Source organism: Macaca fascicularis, chromosome 20 (assembly GCF_037993035.2).
Source record: "Macaca fascicularis isolate 582-1 chromosome 20, T2T-MFA8v1.1".
Classification (NCBI taxonomy): Eukaryota; Metazoa; Chordata; class Mammalia; order Primates; family Cercopithecidae; genus Macaca; species Macaca fascicularis.
Window position 1 is genome coordinate 63,383,208 of NC_088394.1, and position 16,535 is coordinate 63,399,742.

Sequence of the window (16,535 nt, forward strand, 5' to 3'; positions counted from 1 at the left end):
GATGGTAATGCCAATAACAAGATTGGGGGAGGCACCAGCAGCAGAAGTGGGCCTGGAAATGAAGATAATGAGTTTGGCTAGAAAATACTGATTTTTGGCTGGGTGCGGTGGCTCACTCCTGTAATCCCAACAGTTTGGGAGGCCAAGGTGGGCGGATCATTTGAGGTCAGGAGTTCAAGACCAGCCTCACCAACATGGTGAAACCCATCTCTACTAAAAATACAAAAAAATTAGCTGGGCGTGGTGGTGCATGCCTGTGGTCCCAGCTACTCAGGAGGCTGAGGTGGGAGAATTGCTTGAACCCAGGAGGTGGAGTGAGCCGAGATTGTGCCATTGCACTCCAGAGCCTGGGTAACAGAGTAAGACTCTGTCTCAAGGAAAAAAAAAAAAAGAAATAAAATATTGACTTTTTAGTTGTGTGCGGGCACTAATTGGGGGCTGTTCAGGAAATTTAGGTCTAGACATCAGAAAAGAGACCAGGGTTAAGAGATTTACATTAAGAGTCACTCAGATTTAAGTGATAGCTAAAACCCAGGAGAACTATGAGAGCACTCAGCAAGAAGTTCAGGCGGTAGGGGATTTGAACCAATACATAGGTTGAAAGAAAAGGAACCTGTGAATCTGGAAAAGAGCATATGTGCTGTAGAAGGAAAAGCAGGATGGAGCAGGGTCTTGAACACCTGCAAAGTCTTGTTCCGCAGGATAAGGGTAAGAGGAGGCCTGAACCCAAAGTCACAGCCTACTAACCATTCTCATTCGCACAAAAACTGTGTTACAACTAGCAGTTTCTGCTTCACCTTGTTTCTTCTGTAGTACTACTGCAGTGGGAACCAGAGAACAAAAAGGTTGATAGCTCACATCACTTGCAGAAAAGTAGTTCTGTCAAGTCCAGTGGTTGGAAGAGCATCTTGTGTTTAAGTAGGACATTTCAGTCCCAGAAGGCAATTCAGAAATAGAAAGCATCTTAGAGCCCCAAATGGATGGAAGGGCTGGTTCTCAAGAGGCTGGCTTTATTTACTGTCTACTCTCAGTTGCACTGGCTTGTAGTGGCTTTCTGTTGCCACAACCAGTAGATGAAAGTGAGCATAAGAGCGCATTGTTTGACAAAGGCCCAAGTTCTTGATACTATCTTCTTACATAATCCTGCTGGAAAAAAATTCCTTAAACAAAAGCAAAACTTTTGTTTTAATTCAAGTCCCCCCAGAAGACCCCAAATCCCAGAATTCTACAATTAATAAATGTATTGATCAAGAGTGGAAAAACCTTTGTACAAATATGACAGCCTAATAGAATCGTTCTCTCTTTCTTGTCATTCTTGTCTCACTCCTGTCACTCAGGCTGGAGTGCAGTGGCACAATCTCAGTTCATTGCAGTCTCGACTTCCCAAGCTCAGGGTTCCTCCCACCTCAGCCTCCCAAGTAGCTGGGACTTGTGCCACCACGCCTGGCTCATTTTTGTATTTTCAATAGAGATGGGGATCTCACTATGTTGCCCAGGCTGGTGTTGAACTCCTGGGCTCAAGTGATCTACCCACCTGGGCCTCCCAAAGTGTTGGGATGACAGGCATGAGCCACTGTGCCTGGCCTGTAATAGAATTGCTGGCAGGCTCTTCTTAATAACAGTTTCCAAAGTGGCCAGAACTAGGCTATAGTTTTTGTTATTTTTACTTTTTATTTTTAAAATAATTTTTCTAATCACAGTAAAAATATTGGTAAAAAAATAAAATTATAAAACAGGAAAAAAGTTAAAATTTATTTGTCACTTTTTTGTGAATATATGTATTAAACTAACATGAAAATTTGAAAGGTGAACTGCAAAATACTAATGGGATTTTCTCTTTTCTTTTGGAGATGGAGTCTCGCTCTGTTGCCCAGGCTGGAGTGCAATGGCACGATCTCGGCTCACAGCAACCTCCGCCTCCTGGGTTCAAGTGATTCTCCTGCCTCAGCCTCTCAAGTAGCTGGGATTATAGGCATCCACGCCTGGCTAATTTTTGTATTTTTAGTAGAGACGGGGTTTCACCATGTTGGCCATGCTGGTCTCGAACTCCTGACCTCAGGTGATCCACCCACCTCGGCCTCCCAAAGTGCTAGAATTATAGGTGTGAGCCACCGTGCCTGGCCCTAACAGTATTTTTTAATGAAAATGGAATGCTAGTTCCTTTGCTTTTTAAAAATTATTTTTCTTTCACTAGAAAACAAATCTTACCAGGCCTGGTGGCTCACGCATGTAATCCCAGCACTTTAGGATGCCAAGGCTGGCAGATTGCTTGAGCCCAGGAGTTCTAAATCAGCCTGGGCAACATAGGGATGCCCTGTTTCTATTAAAACTTTTTTTAATGTAAAAATTTAAAAAAAAAAATTCTCACCGAAAATAACATACAGAGTGTTCTAATACATTTGATTTTTTTTTTCTTCCCGAGAAAGAGTCTTGCTCTATCGCCCAGGCTGGAGTGCTGTGGCATGATCTTGGCTTACTGCAACCTCTACCACCTGGGTTCAAGCAGTTCTCTTGCCTCAGCCTACCGAGCAACCGGGATTACAGGTGTGCACCACCACACCCAGCTAATTTTTGTATTTTTAGTAGAGACAGGATTTCACCAAGTTAGTCAAGCTGGTCTTGAACTCCTGACCTCAAGTGATCTGCCCACCTCAGCCTCCCAAAGTGCTAGGATTACAGGTGTGAGCCACCATGCCCAGCTTAGTTTCTCTCTTTTTACAAAAGAGAGAAAGTAAGGTAAAAAAAGGCTGATTTGATATGGTCAATCAGTGCTGACTGCTGATTAGTACCCTAGAGATGTGTAATACCAGGAGTCTATTCCCAGCATCTCCCCCTGTAGTTGGAGATTATTTAATTGGTATCAAAGTTAATTATTTATTAGCTTAGGAAATGTGCAAAGTATTTGCCTTCCACTCAGTTTCTGTTGAGCACTTCATAAATTATGAAGCCATTTCATATCCATTATCCTGTTTTAACCTGGCTCAACCCTAAGAGATAGAAAGTTTAGACTTTATCATCTCTGTTTTCCAAATGAAGTGAGAGATGTAGAGAAGTTAAGTGATTTGCTCAAATTCATGTGGCCTCCAAGTGGTGGCACCAGAACTAGCACTCAATCTTGTGACTTTCCTTTTAGTATCTTTCCATTAGACATGCTGTCTTTGAAGTCTGGTCAGTGCTTCATTGTATGCTTTTTCTTTTAACACAGACTCAAACAAAGGACTTTTTATTCCCTTCCCCAACCGAGAAATAAAGGATTCCCTAAGTACTTCTGCAACTCAGGGCAATGGTACACCTGATCAGAAATTAGACACCTTCCCACTGGGGACACAGGTAATGTATTCACTCTCCTGCTGATCTGTTGGCTAGTCAGTGATTAATACTGATAATTCAATGGTCTCTCAATTATTTATGAAGGTCTCAGAGGACTTGTTTGAAGGCATTTTAGACCCTTTTAAAGGAAAGGGCAGGACAGAATGTAGAGTACCTTCTCCATTAATTTCAATCTCCCATTTCCCTCTCTCTCACACTAACCTGTTATCTAATGTCATATATTTATACATATAACTTTAGCATATCTATGACAGGCATTTTGGTCCTCAAACAGGAATGCAACTGTTACAGTTTTTGGCTGGTTTTAAATTTTCTCCTCTCTATCCAGTATCTCCATCTCCTGTTGCCTTGCTTCTTACATTTTCTACCTCTGCCCTTTAATGCTGAGTCTTACATTTAAGGTATGACTTTCGCAAAGCTGCCTCTTCAGTGTAACAAAAAAAGTAAAGTTTAAGGGGTAAAGATGGCATGGAAGTTGTGGGCAATGGGAAGATAGAGATCATGCAAGATGGGGAGTAGTGAAAAATAAGGTTTTAGTGAAAAAATTGATGACAGAAGGGATGCAACCATTATGTAAGGCTTGTTTGTGTGAGTGAATATGATACAAGGAGCAGAACTGACTACTTTATATTCACCTGCTCCCTTTCTTTGCCTTTTCTTTGATATATTTATGAACAATAAAATTGTAGAAAATAGCCAGGAGGAGAAAGAAAAGCAGCAAAGGCTCTGATTGATCCATAATTTGGATAATCAAGACTGAATTAGTAAAAAGTACTATTCTTTTCAGTTCGGGTATAGACTACCTTCACCTTTTAAAAAAGATAAGCATTTAATCAGTTTCTTTGTTTTTGGAGATTCTACTTGGATGACTTAGAAACGATCTTAGTTACCATTTTTTAAAATCATATTGACTTAAGGAAGTGGAGACAAAGAGTATTGCAATCTCCAGTTAAATAGCACTTCTTGGATTAAAAAGCAAACAAAAAAATGTCTCTGAAATTACTTCTTGAAGTGAGAAAAAAGGAAATTGAATAGTTTGCTGTATCTTTTTAGTTTAAGAATTAAGGAAGTGGAATTTCTTTCTCTCCATGACTACCAAAAAGACACTGAATACTTTAAGATAATTTTTTTAAAAGCAAACCCTAGATGGTTTTCTGTTTTGCTTCAATTCTTGCCTAGTTATGCCTCAGATTAATTTTCAGCCTATTAAAACCCCCTTAGCTATGGTGGTTGTCAGCTTTACCAGCCGGTACAATAAGTATGAGAGTCCTTTAAACAGAAAAAGCAAAGTTGGAGAGTGGCCTCATCTACCTTGTATGCTGAGCTATCTAAAGCAGAGAAAGTACAGTCATTGTTTGCTATGATCTTTACCTCCTAAGGATATTCAAGCAACTCTAGAATTTCCTTGTATTGTGACTGTTTTAAAATAGACTTAAACTGGACCTTTGCTTAAAGGTCTGTTTCCCTACTTGCAAGGATAGTCTTTCCCATTAACAGGAAAGTATTCTGAACCCCTGGTCTAATAAGCTCACATTTGAACACACATGGACTTCCTTCTACCTAAACTTTCAAACTTTTTTTAGACACAGGAAGTGGCAAGAAGGGAGATGCCAAGTGACAATCACCATGAAGATGGTAAATATTTTGCTCACTGAGTATTTTCCCCCATACTAATCAGAGAAGTCTGGATGTGATGGGATTTGGGAGATGAAGATGTCTCAATACGGGGGCCCTATTTAGTCAAATAATTTCTGCTTTCGTGAGGGACTGTCCTGGATGATTAGTAACCTGTAGGACTTCTCTGCCTAAAGAGTGGATATTCTGACCTCCTTTGTTCTTGATTTTTTTTGCATTGGCTGACTATTCTTTTTCTTACCTTTCTTGTCTTCTTTTGTATTTATTATTTTTTTATTCATCCATTTGTTTATCTCTACTAGTTTATAAGTTATATGCTTTTTCTATATTTTTAGTATTATTCCCCAAATGATAATATATATTGTTAACTTACATAATGTTTAAATTGTTAATACCTTAAGTCTTCTTTTACATAATTCAAAAACCTTATAGTACTTTATTTCATTTATTCTTTCCTGACTTATATGTTGTTATTATGAATTTTAATTCTCTATATTTTTAAAGACTTCATAAGATAATATTTTTTATATAGTCAATGTAGATTTAAATCTATCCATTTATTAACCACTGTTTGCTCACTTCCTTTTTCTTCCCAGGCTTCCCTTCTGATATCATTTTCCTTTCCTTTTAGTGGTACATACTTTAATGTAGGTCTATTAGTGATAAGTTCTTTCAGCTTTTCTTTGTGTGATAATGCCTCTATTTCACTATCATTCTTGAAGGGTATTTTAGATGGATGTAGATTTCTAGGCAATTCGTTCTCTCTCTCTTTCTTCCCTTCCCACTTCCTTCCTTCCTTTTTTTTTTTTTTTTTTTTTTGAGACAGGGTCTCAGTCTGTTGCCCAGGCTAGAGTAGAGTACAATGGCACAATCAGAGCTCATAATAACCTCAAACTTCTGGGCTTAAGCAATCCTCCCACCTCAGCCTCCCAAGTGTTAGGACTACCACCACACCTGGCTAATTAAAAAAAATTTTTTTCAGCCAGGAGCAGTGGCTCATGCCTGTAATCCCAGCAGTTTGGGAGGTGGAGGCAGGTGGATCACCTGAGGTCAGGAGTTCGAGACCAGTGTGGCCAACATGGTGAAACTCTGTTTCTACAAGAAATACAAAAATTAGCCAGGCGTGGTGGTGCATGCCTATAATTCCAGCACTTTAGGAGGCTGAGGCGGGTGGATCACTAGAGGTCAGGAGTTGGAGACCAGCCTGGCCAACATGGTGAAACCCCGTCTCTACTAAAAATACAAAAACTAGCTGGGCATGGTGGCACATGCCTGTAATCCCAGTTACTCGGGAGGCTGAGGCACGAGAATTGCTTGCACCTGGGAAGTGGAAGTTGCCAAGAAGCCAAGATTGCACCACTACACTCCAGCCTGGGTGACAGAGTGAGACCCTGTCTCAAAAAAAATAAAATAAAATAAAATAAAAGGAAAAGAATTTGTCTCCAGAATGTTATAGATTATTTACTGTTTACACAAAAGTCCCACATTTTATTAGTGGTGGTGGTGTTCCATGTGGAAGTCCTTTCATCACTTTATGCTACCATTAATCAGAATTATAAATCACCTCTTCCTGAGAGGTGTTTCTGGCAGAGAGTATGTTCAGTGAACAGAGGTACTCCCAGCTAGGCCACAAAGAATTCTTACCATGTTTTGTTTTTTTACCTTGGTGGTGTTTAGGGTTCAGACATTACTCGCCTCGTCAGTCCACAGTCCGATCCCCAGAGAAGATGACTAGAGAAGGGTACCAAGTATCTTTTTTGGACAATAAGTCTTCAGGTTCTTCTCCAGAAAAGGAATTGATACCAAAACCTGATACTTTTCAGCTTACCCATGATGCCTCGTTGAGTAAACGCCTGGATGTGGGTGATTCTAGCCAGATCCATCCCTATCAGTTACCTTCAGATGTTGGTCTGGAAAATTATGACAGTCATTATTCTCAAACTCTATCCCTGCATGGAAGTCTTGGTAAAAGGCCTCAGAGAAGCAAGAACTATCAAGAGTACAGCATAAAGCCTTCAAATGACATAAAGGCCACTGCTTCACATTCCTGTGGAGACTTATTGACTTCTCTGTCAAACCCCGACTCCAGCACTAGAAGGCTTTTGAAGCTTAGTTCAGGTAACAGCTTCCTGTCAGTTTACAGCTCTTCTTCATAGGCATGAAGGTAGAAGATATAACTGAAAATTTTGGAATTAACCCTTCTGAAATTGTATTAGCATTTCTTAAGTTGTATTTTAGGATCACCAGTGGTCCTTGGAACCTCCAGAAATCTATAGGGTATTAGTTTAACATGATATATATATATTAGGGAAAATTTGTAGGAAAGTGAGCATCACAGCTACTTGCTATTTTAGTTAAGTAGCATCCCAGGACATCTAGTCTTTACTCACAGTCACTTCTTTTTTTTTTTTTTTTTTTTTTTTTTTTTTTTTTTTTTTGAGACGGAGTCTCACGCTGTTTCCCAGGCTGGAGTGCAGTGGCGCGATCTCGGCTCACTGCAAGCTCCGCCTCCCGGGTTCCCGCCATTCTCCTGCCTCAGCCTCCCGAGTAGCTGGGACTACAGGCGCCCGCCACCGCGCCCGGCTAATTTTTTGTATTTTTAGTAGAGACGGGGTTTCACTGTGGTCTCGATCTCCTGACCTTGTGATCCGCCCGCCTCGGCCTCCCAAAGTGCTGGGATTACAGGCTTGAGCCACCGCGCCCGGCCACTCACAGTCACTTCTATTCTGAGTTACTTTCAGAAGAAGTTAGTTTCAGGTCGGGCACGGTGGCTCATGCTCCTAATCCCAGCACTTTGGGAGGCTGAGCTGGGCGGATCATGAGGTCAGGAATTCAACACCAGCCTGGCCAACATGGTAAAACCCCATCTCTACCAAAAATACACACACACACACACACACACACGCACTCACAAAAATAGCTGAGCATGGTGGCGTGCACCTGTAATCCCAGCTACTCAGGAGGCTGAGAGGCAGGAGAATTGCTTGAATCTGGGAGGCAGAGGTTGCAGTAAGCCAAGATCAGGCCATTGCACTCCATGGGCAACAGAGCAAGACTCCGTCTTGAAAACAAAAACAAAAGTTAGTTTCAGAGTTAGTGACAGAGATCACTCTTCTGTTACTTATTCAACCAAACTCATTGAACACCTACAGTGTCCCAGACACTGTTCTAACTCTGGAGATAAAGTAGCAAACAAAATAAAGTTCCATGTATATTTTACCATAATAAGAAGACAATCCCTACTTTCATGGAGCTTATATTCTCATGGGGTAAGACACATGATAAACATTTTAACATGTAAATATATGTCAGGTTATGGTAAGTGCTGTGGAAAAAATTATATAAGGGCACAGAGCATGATAAGGAGGAGGTGATGCTTTAGACAGAATGGTCCAGAAAGCTTCTCTGATGAGGCACCATAAAAGTAGAGACTTGAATGAGTGTAAGCCATGTGGGTCTGGGAGGAGAACTTTCTAGACAGTGGGAATAAATGCAAAAGTCCTGAGGCTGGAACATACTTTTCATGTTCCAGGAACCTCAGGGAGGCCAGTGTGGCTGCAGCAAAGAAAGTAGAGTGTATAGCTGAAGTAACAAAGATGCCAGACTTTTATTCTGGGTGAGATCAGAAGGAGTTGGAGGGTTTGTAGCAAGGGAGTGATGTGATCTCACTTAAGAATTACTGTGGATGTCGGGTTGAGAATAGACTATGGGGAGCAGGGTAGAATTTTTTTTAAAATGCTTTAAGAGATTGGAATCAGCGTAACAGATAATGATGGCTTGGGCTAGACAGATAGCGGTGGAGGTGGTGAGAAGTAGTCAGATTCTGAATATGTTCTGAAGATGACACTCCATGGTTTGCTGATGGATCCAGGATGAAGTGTGGGAGAAAGGGTTAACGATGATTCTGTGGTTTTGAGTCTGAATAACTAGAAGAACAGAGCTTTCATTTACTAAGATGGAAAAGAATGGGAGATACAGATTTTAAGATAAATATCAAGAGTTGGGTTTTAGACATCTTTAGTTTCAGGTGCCTTATTAAAACTTTCCAGAGATGCCAATTTGGTAATTGGACATACTAGTGCAGAGTTTAGGGAAGAAGGTATGGCTGGAAATATAAATTTGGAGATTATAAGTGTATGGGTGACAGTAAAACTGTGAGACTGGGTGAAATCTCACTGAAAGAGTAAATATAGATAGAAAAGGGATCTGAGGACTGGTCCTGAGCCCTCCAACAATTAGAAGTAGATAAAGAGAAACCATCATGGAGAGTGAGAAAGCAGCAGCCAGTAAGATAGAGGGGAAAAAACCAAGAGGAAGTGATATCCTGGAAGCTAAGTGAAGAATGTGTTTCAAGAATGAGGGAGTCATCAATGCTAGGTCAAATGCTTCTTCTGATAGGGAGGGAGGGAGCCTGGGACTGAGAAGTGATTATGGTATTTGGCAATGAAGAAGGCATTAGTGAACAGCTTCAGGGGATGCATAAGAATGAAAGCCTCACTGAGGTGAATTCAAGAAAAAATTGGAAGCAAGGCAGTAGAGTTATTGAATATAGACAACCCTTGTGTTAGTCTGTTCTCACACTGCTAATAAAGACATACCCAAGACAGGGTAATTTATAAAGGAAAGAGGTTTAATTGACTCACAGTTCCACATGGCCGGGGAGGCCTCACAATCATGGCAGAAGGTGAATGAGGAGCAAAGTCATGTCTTACATGGTGGCAGGCAAGAGAGCTTGTGTAGGGAAACTCCCCTTTATAAAACCATCAGATCTCATGAGACTTACTGTCACCAAGAACAGCATGGGAAAGACCCGCCCCCATGATTCAGTTACTTCCCACCAGGTCCCTCCCTTGTCATGTGGGAATTATGAGAGCTACAATTCAAGATGAGATTTGGTTGGGGACACCGCCAACCCATATCAACCCCTTCAAGGAGTTTTGCAGTAAAAGGAAGCAGAGAAATGGAACTGTAGCTGGAGAGGGGATGGGGTCAAGGAGATCCTGGTAGAAATGATCTAGTGGAGGGAAAACTGATGATGCCAGGGAGAAAAGGGACCATTATAAAAAATGGAATCCAGTCCACCAGTGGAGACACTGGCTTTAAATAAAAGCACAGATAGTTCATCTATTGTAATAAGAAGGAAGGCAGAGAATTTAATACAAATACAAGAGAGTTGGTAGATTTAATGGTGTGATCACGTAGATGTTTTCTTTGATTGCCTCTCAGTGAAATAAAGGAGGTTGGCACCTGGGAGTAAGAAGGGAAGAGAAGGTGTTGGAAGTTTGAAAAGAGATGTGGGCCGGGCGCGGTGGCTCAAGCCTGTAATCCCAGCACTTTGGGAGGCCGAGACGGGCGGATCACGAGGTCAGGAGATCGAGACCATCCTGGCTAACATGGTGAAACCCCGTCTCTACTAAAAATACAAGAAAATTAGCCGGGCGTGGTGGCGGGCGCCTGTAGTCCCAGCTACTCGGGAGCCTGAGGCAGGAGAATGGCGTGAACCCGGGAGGCGGAGCTTGCAGTGAGCTGAGATCCAGCCACTGCACTCCAGTCTGGGTGACAGAGCAAGACTCCATCTCAAAAAAAAAAAAAAAAAAAAAGAAAAGAGATGTGAAATATTTGTCTCAGAGAATAGAAGAGTAAATTGGCCAAAGTATTATATTAGGAGAGGCCGGGCACAGTGGCTCACGCCTGTAATCCCAGCACTTTGGAAGGCCGAGGCCAGCAGATCACTTGAGGCCAGGAGTTCAAGACCAGCATGGCCAAGATGGTAAAACCCCATCTCTACTAAAAATACAAAAATTAGCTGGGCGTGGTTGTGCCTGCCTGTAGACCCAGCTACTCGGGAGGCTGGGGCAGGAGAATATCTTGAACCCGGGAGGCAGAGGTTACAGTGAGCCGAGATTGTGCCACTGCACTCCACCCTGGGCAACAGAGCGAGACTCTTAAAAAAAAAAAAAATAGAAGGACTGGGCACCACTAAGTCATGAGTGGTGCAGTTACAATAGTGGTCATGAGTTTAAAGTTAGAAAGGTCAGAACAGATGCGTTTCGTTCTCCAGCTATGTTCCCCTGCTCTAGTGTAGGCTTGGAATATGTGGACAGTTGGATTTAACCAGAGTTGGAGTTTTGTCAAAGAGTTGAGGATGTATGCTAGGGAGTGGTTATTATGACCCTTGGACTACAGGCCAGGTATGGATAGAAGTGAGACATGAGGGAGTCAAGGGGCAGGTTCATCTCTCAGCCTGTTTCCTCCACAGATCTGTATGCCACAACCCATCTCAACAGTGACCCTGCTCTATTCGTCAATGTAGAGCAACAATTATCTACCAGCCTCGGTGATTTAACACCAGCACACGGTTCTGTCCCAAACAACGCTGTCCTGGGAAACAGGACAACTCCTCTGCGGACACTGCTGTTGTCTCCTGGGACTTCAGAAGACAGAAAGATTTTTACTAAGAGGTCATTAAGCCCATCGAAGAGAGGATTCAAATGGAAGGACAATATCCTTGCCAACCTGAATCTAAAGCATGGTTTCCAAGACGCTACAGGCAGCGAGGCAAGTATTGGCTTGTTTGTGTTTGTGCAAGAAACATGTCAGCTTGAAGACCAGAATGAGGGTTCTGTTGGGAGTGGAGGTGGTTCTGACCAACAGAGCTAGAAATTCAAAGAGATTTTTAGAGGCTGGTGGCTAATGCTGCCAAGCTAATGTCTGTTGAACCTTCTGCTCTTGGGAAAGTCATTCCCCCACTGCTGCCATTTTCTCACTTATATCACAGGGAGAACTGTCCCTGATCTACTTCCAGCTGAAGATTGAACTCTGTAGCATCTATGTTTACAGTCTCATCATATTTACACATTTGCTTCAGCCGCACATTAAATAGTTCTTATAAAAGCATTGCTTCAGGCTGGGCACAGTGTCTCACACCCATAATCCCAGCACTTTGGGAGGCTGAGTGGGTGGATCACCTGAGGTCAGGAGTTCAAGACCAGCCAGGCCAACATGGCAAAACCCCATCTCTGCTAAAAAATACAAAAATTAGCTGGGTGTGGTGGCACACACCTGTAGTGCCAGCTACTCTACTCAGGAGGCTGAGGCAGGAGACTCACTTAAACCCCGGAGGTGGAGGTTGCAGTGAGCCGAGATTGCACCACTACACTCCAGCCTGGATGACAGAGTGACTCAGTTTCATAAAAAAAATAATAATAATAAAAGCATTGCTTTGCTTTTCTGTCTAGAAGTTAAAACAATTTAAATTTTTTTTCCAATGTAGCAGCAAACAAGATGAATTAGATTATCCAAGGGATTTTTAGCTGAAAGTAGTTCAGAGAATGAATGAAAAATCAAGAACCATTCCCATATAAACAGTATACATGTAATTCATTTTATAAAATATCCTAGTGACTGGGCGCGGTGGCTCACACCTGTAATCCCAGCACTTTGGGAGGCCGAGGCGGGCGGATCACCTGAGGTTGGGAGTTCAAGACCAGCCTGACCAACATGGAGAAACCCCATCTCTATTAAAAATACAAAATTAGCCGGGCTTGGTGGTGCATGCCTGTAATCCCAGCTACTTGGGAGGCTGAGGCAGGAGAATCGCTTGAACCCAGGAGGAGGAGGTTGTGGTGAGCCGAGATGGAGCCATTGCACTCCAGCCTAGACAACAGAGTGAGACTCTGTCTCCAAAAAAAATAATAAAATAAAACAAAATATCCTAGTATGATAGTGTCATACAATAAAACTTTATCATTACTAGTTCTCAGCAAGTTTTGCTCCTGCCTTTGCATACATCCCTTGTGGAGAATGCCTTCTACTCTCCTCTCTTGTCTTTTTGAATGTTCATTTTTCTCCAGGTTCTACTTCCATCATGAGGAAGATCCATCCATGTGGTTAGAGGAACCCCAGCTCTTAGGGTCTTCTCTTCCCTTGTACCCAAGAATCTTTGCGATAGGAACCATTTGTCAATCATTTACTGCCCTGTAAGGAAGCAGGAGATTTGGTCAAAAACAGCCATTTCTAGTTACTTATTTTTCAGTTGTTGGAAATCTTACACATTGGGGTGGGTTTACAGAGTTTTTGTTGGTTTGTTTGGAGTGCTTTTGTTTATGTTTTTGTTTTTTACTCTTTAAAGACTTTCTATTCAGTTTTCAGAACTTTGGAAGTGGCTGTAATTTTTGTGCACCAAAGGGGGCAGTCTTGCAATGTTTTCTTTAGTTTTTTGGTCTCTTTTCATTCTCAGTCCCCCATGCTTATTTTACCAGACAAGAACATTAACTGTGTGTTAATGTATTCAGTGTGAAGATCCAGCAACATTTAGCATATTTGGGATGTTATATTAATCAGACATGTTCAAGGAAATTTTTTAACCTCTATTTCATGTTATATTGTTAAAATCTGGCTAGATGCTATGGCTCACACCTATAATCCCAACACTCTGGGAGGCCAATGTGGAAGATTACTTGAAGCCAGGAGTTTAAGACCATCCTGGGCAACACAGGAGACCCTCTCTCTACAAAAAATAAAAATAAATAAACAAATAAATAATTGTTAAAATTTCAATATGCTTTTCTAAAAGATCTTAAAAACTCCTTTTTTTCTGTTAGACATTATTTTTATCTTTATGGAAAGCTTTAAAACAGCTGCTTGAATATAAATAAAAAAGAAATATACTCTTTAATTTCTGAAAGGTGTAAGTCATCTGTAATTCCAGCACTTTGGGAGGCAAGGCAGGCAGATCACCTGAAGTCAGGAGTTTGAGCCCATCCTGGCCAACATGGTGAAACCCCATCTCTACTAAAAATACAAAAAATTAACTGGGTGTGGTGGTACACGCCTATAGTCCCAGCTACTCAGAAGGCTGAGGTAGGAGAATCACTTGAACCCGGGAGGCAGAGGTTGCAGCGAGCCAAGATCGGGCCACTGCACTCCAGCCTGGGTGACAAAGCAAGACTCTGTCTCAAAAAAAAAAAAACAAAACAAAACAAAAAAAACAAAACCAGGCATGGCTCATGCCTGTAATCCCAGCACTTTGGGAGGCCGAGGCAGGCAGATCACTTAAGCCAGGAGTTTTTGACCAGCCTGGCCAACTTGGCAAAACCCTGTCTCCACTAAAAATACAAAAATTAGCTGGACATGATGGTACACACCTGTTATCCCAGCTACTTGGGTGACTGAGTCATGAGAATTGCTTGAACCTGGGAGGCAGAGGTTGCAGTGAACTGAGATCATGCAACTACAGTCCAGCCTGGGCAATAAAGCAAGACCCTATCTCAATAAATAAATAAATAAATAAATAAATAAAATATAGAATTAGCCAGGCACAGTGGTGCACACCTGTAGTTCCAGCTATTCCAGAGTAGGAGGATCGCTTGAGCCTGGGAGTTCAAGGCTACAGTGTGCCAAGATCACACCATTGCACACCAGCCTGGGTACAGAGCTAGACTCTGTCTTAAATAAAATATTATAGAATATTTATGTTTATTATATATTAATATATTAAATATAAGCTTACTTTGAGTTATAATTTTTTATATTACTCCCCAATTTATTTTGTAAAATATAATACTATATATATATATTTTTTGAGACGGAGTCTCACTCTGTCGCCCAGGCTGGAGTGCAGTGGCCCGATCTCAGCTCACTGCAAGCTCCGCCTCCCGGGTTCACGCCATTCTCCTGCCTCAGCCTCCCGAGTAGCTGGGACTACAGGCGCCCGCCACCTCGCCCGGCTAGGTTTTTTGTATTTTTTAGTAGAGACGGGGTTTCACCATGTTAGCCAGGATGGTCTCGATCTCCTGACCTTGTGATCTACCCACCTCAGTCTCCCAAAGTGCTGGGATTACAGGCATGAGCCACCAGGCCTGGCCTGAAATTTTCTATTAAAATTTATCATATAAGATACTGTTACCTTTGAAATTATCCTTGAATATCTTATGTTTTTGTCTTGGACATAAATAATAATATGCTACTCAAATCCAAACTGAAAGATGAAATCATCTTTTTTTTTTTTTCTTTTTTGAGACGGCATCTGCAGTAGCACAATCTCGGCTCACTGCAAGCTCCGCCTTCCGGGTTCACACCATTCTCCTGCTTCAGCCTCCCGAGTAGATGCAACTACAGGCACCCGCCACCACACCCGGCTAATTTTTTTTTGTATTTTTAGTAGAGACGGGGTTTCACCATGTTAGCCAGGATGGTCTCAATCTCCTGACCTTGTGATCCACCCACCTCAGCCTCCCAAAGTGCTGGGATTACAGGCATGACCACCGCACCCAGCCGAAATCATCTTTCTTTTTCACTTTTTAAGTAGTCTAGGCTAGGCGCGGTGGCTCATGCCTGTAATCCTAACACTTTGGGAAGCCGAGGCGGGCGGATCACAAGGTCAGGAGTTGGAGACCAGCCTGGCCAATATGGTGAAATTCTGTCTCTACTAAAAATACAAAAATTAGCCGGGCATGGTGGCACATGCCTGTCCCAGCTACTTGTGAGGCTGAGGCAGAAGAATCGCTTGAACCCAGGAGGCAGAGAGATTGCAGTGAGCCCAGATCGCACCAGTGCACTCCAGCCTGGGCGACAGAGCAAGACTCCGTCTCCAAAAAAAAAAAAATTAAAAAAAAAAAAAAAAGTCTAAATGTCTACATACTTACTTCCCTTATTGTATAAGAATGACAAATGGTTGGGTTTTTTGTTTGTTTGTTTTTCCTTTTTTTTTTCTCTTGAGCCTCTCTCTAGTGACCTGGGTAGCTTGCACGGTTTGCCTGGAAACCACAGTCCCCCAATCTCTGCCAGAACCCCCCATGTGGCCACTGTCCTCAGACAGCTCCTGGAGCTTGTGGATAAGCACTGGAATGGCTCTGGCTCCCTCCTCCTGAACAAGAAGTTTCTTGGTGAGTGAATGCATTCTCTGTCCCTAGAGAGGAGCTGGACTTTGCCTCTACTCTGTGTTCTGCTAAAAACCACTTAGCCCACTTCACTTGCAAGGAAAGTTGTTCTCATGATCACATCCTAAAACATCTCAGAAACACCATAGTTAACAAATCTGCATTTTTCTCATATTCTTCTTCATTATTTTTTAAAAGCAGCACCTTTTCTAATTGTTTTGTAACGATTGTTTTGTTCCTCCTGTGAATATTTGGTAGTCTTTGGTATTATATAGAGTAACCAGATATATAAATTAATGACTACATTAATTTTTTAAAAGATTTTGTGATCCTTGGGAAAGTGCCAATAATGAATACAACAGAAATTGGGTTTGATCATCAGAGTTTTGAGATGACTGTTAGAATGTTATGATTTGAAAAACTCGAATGAGTAAATGACCTGGACTCTCTTTAGGGTTCGTTTTTTAGAAACATGGGAGAAAACAGTTTTGCAAATGTTGGCTTCATGCATTTATTTGTTGTTATTTTCTTTTTGATGCTTAACATGTTTATTGGCTATTTAATAGAAGAATAATTAAGGAAATTTTGTTGGTGGTAAAAGTTTAAGTAAAAACTAGAAACTTGGCTGGGTACGGTGACTAACGCCTGTAATCCCAGCACTCTGGTAGGCTGAGGTGGGTGGATCATGAG

At 41.9% G+C, this 16,535-nt stretch overlaps 1 protein-coding gene across 25 annotated transcripts in view; it reads left to right on the top strand.

Annotated features, from left to right (window-relative positions):
- Positions 1 to 16,535, top strand: part of LRRC36 (leucine rich repeat containing 36) — a 58,200-nt gene that overhangs the window by 32,571 nt on the left and 9,094 nt on the right. For 17 of the 25 annotated variants that reach the window (XR_012429014.1, XM_005592254.5, XM_005592256.5 and 14 more), the window contains 5 exons: positions 3,206 to 3,330; positions 4,914 to 4,965; positions 6,643 to 7,083; positions 11,225 to 11,523; positions 15,686 to 15,851. Coding sequence is in view for 24 of the 25 variants with exons in the window: in XM_005592254.5 (XP_005592311.2) it covers positions 3,206 to 3,330; positions 4,914 to 4,965; positions 6,643 to 7,083; positions 11,225 to 11,523; positions 15,686 to 15,851 (1,083 nt within the window). In the remaining variant the exon portion in view is untranslated. Of the gene's footprint in view, positions 1 to 2,279; positions 2,545 to 3,205; positions 3,331 to 4,913; positions 4,966 to 6,642; positions 7,084 to 11,224; positions 11,524 to 15,685; positions 15,852 to 16,535 lie in introns of those variants that run through there. The other 8 variants (XM_074027354.1, XM_074027356.1, XM_074027353.1 and 5 more) reach the window with 4 other exon arrangements.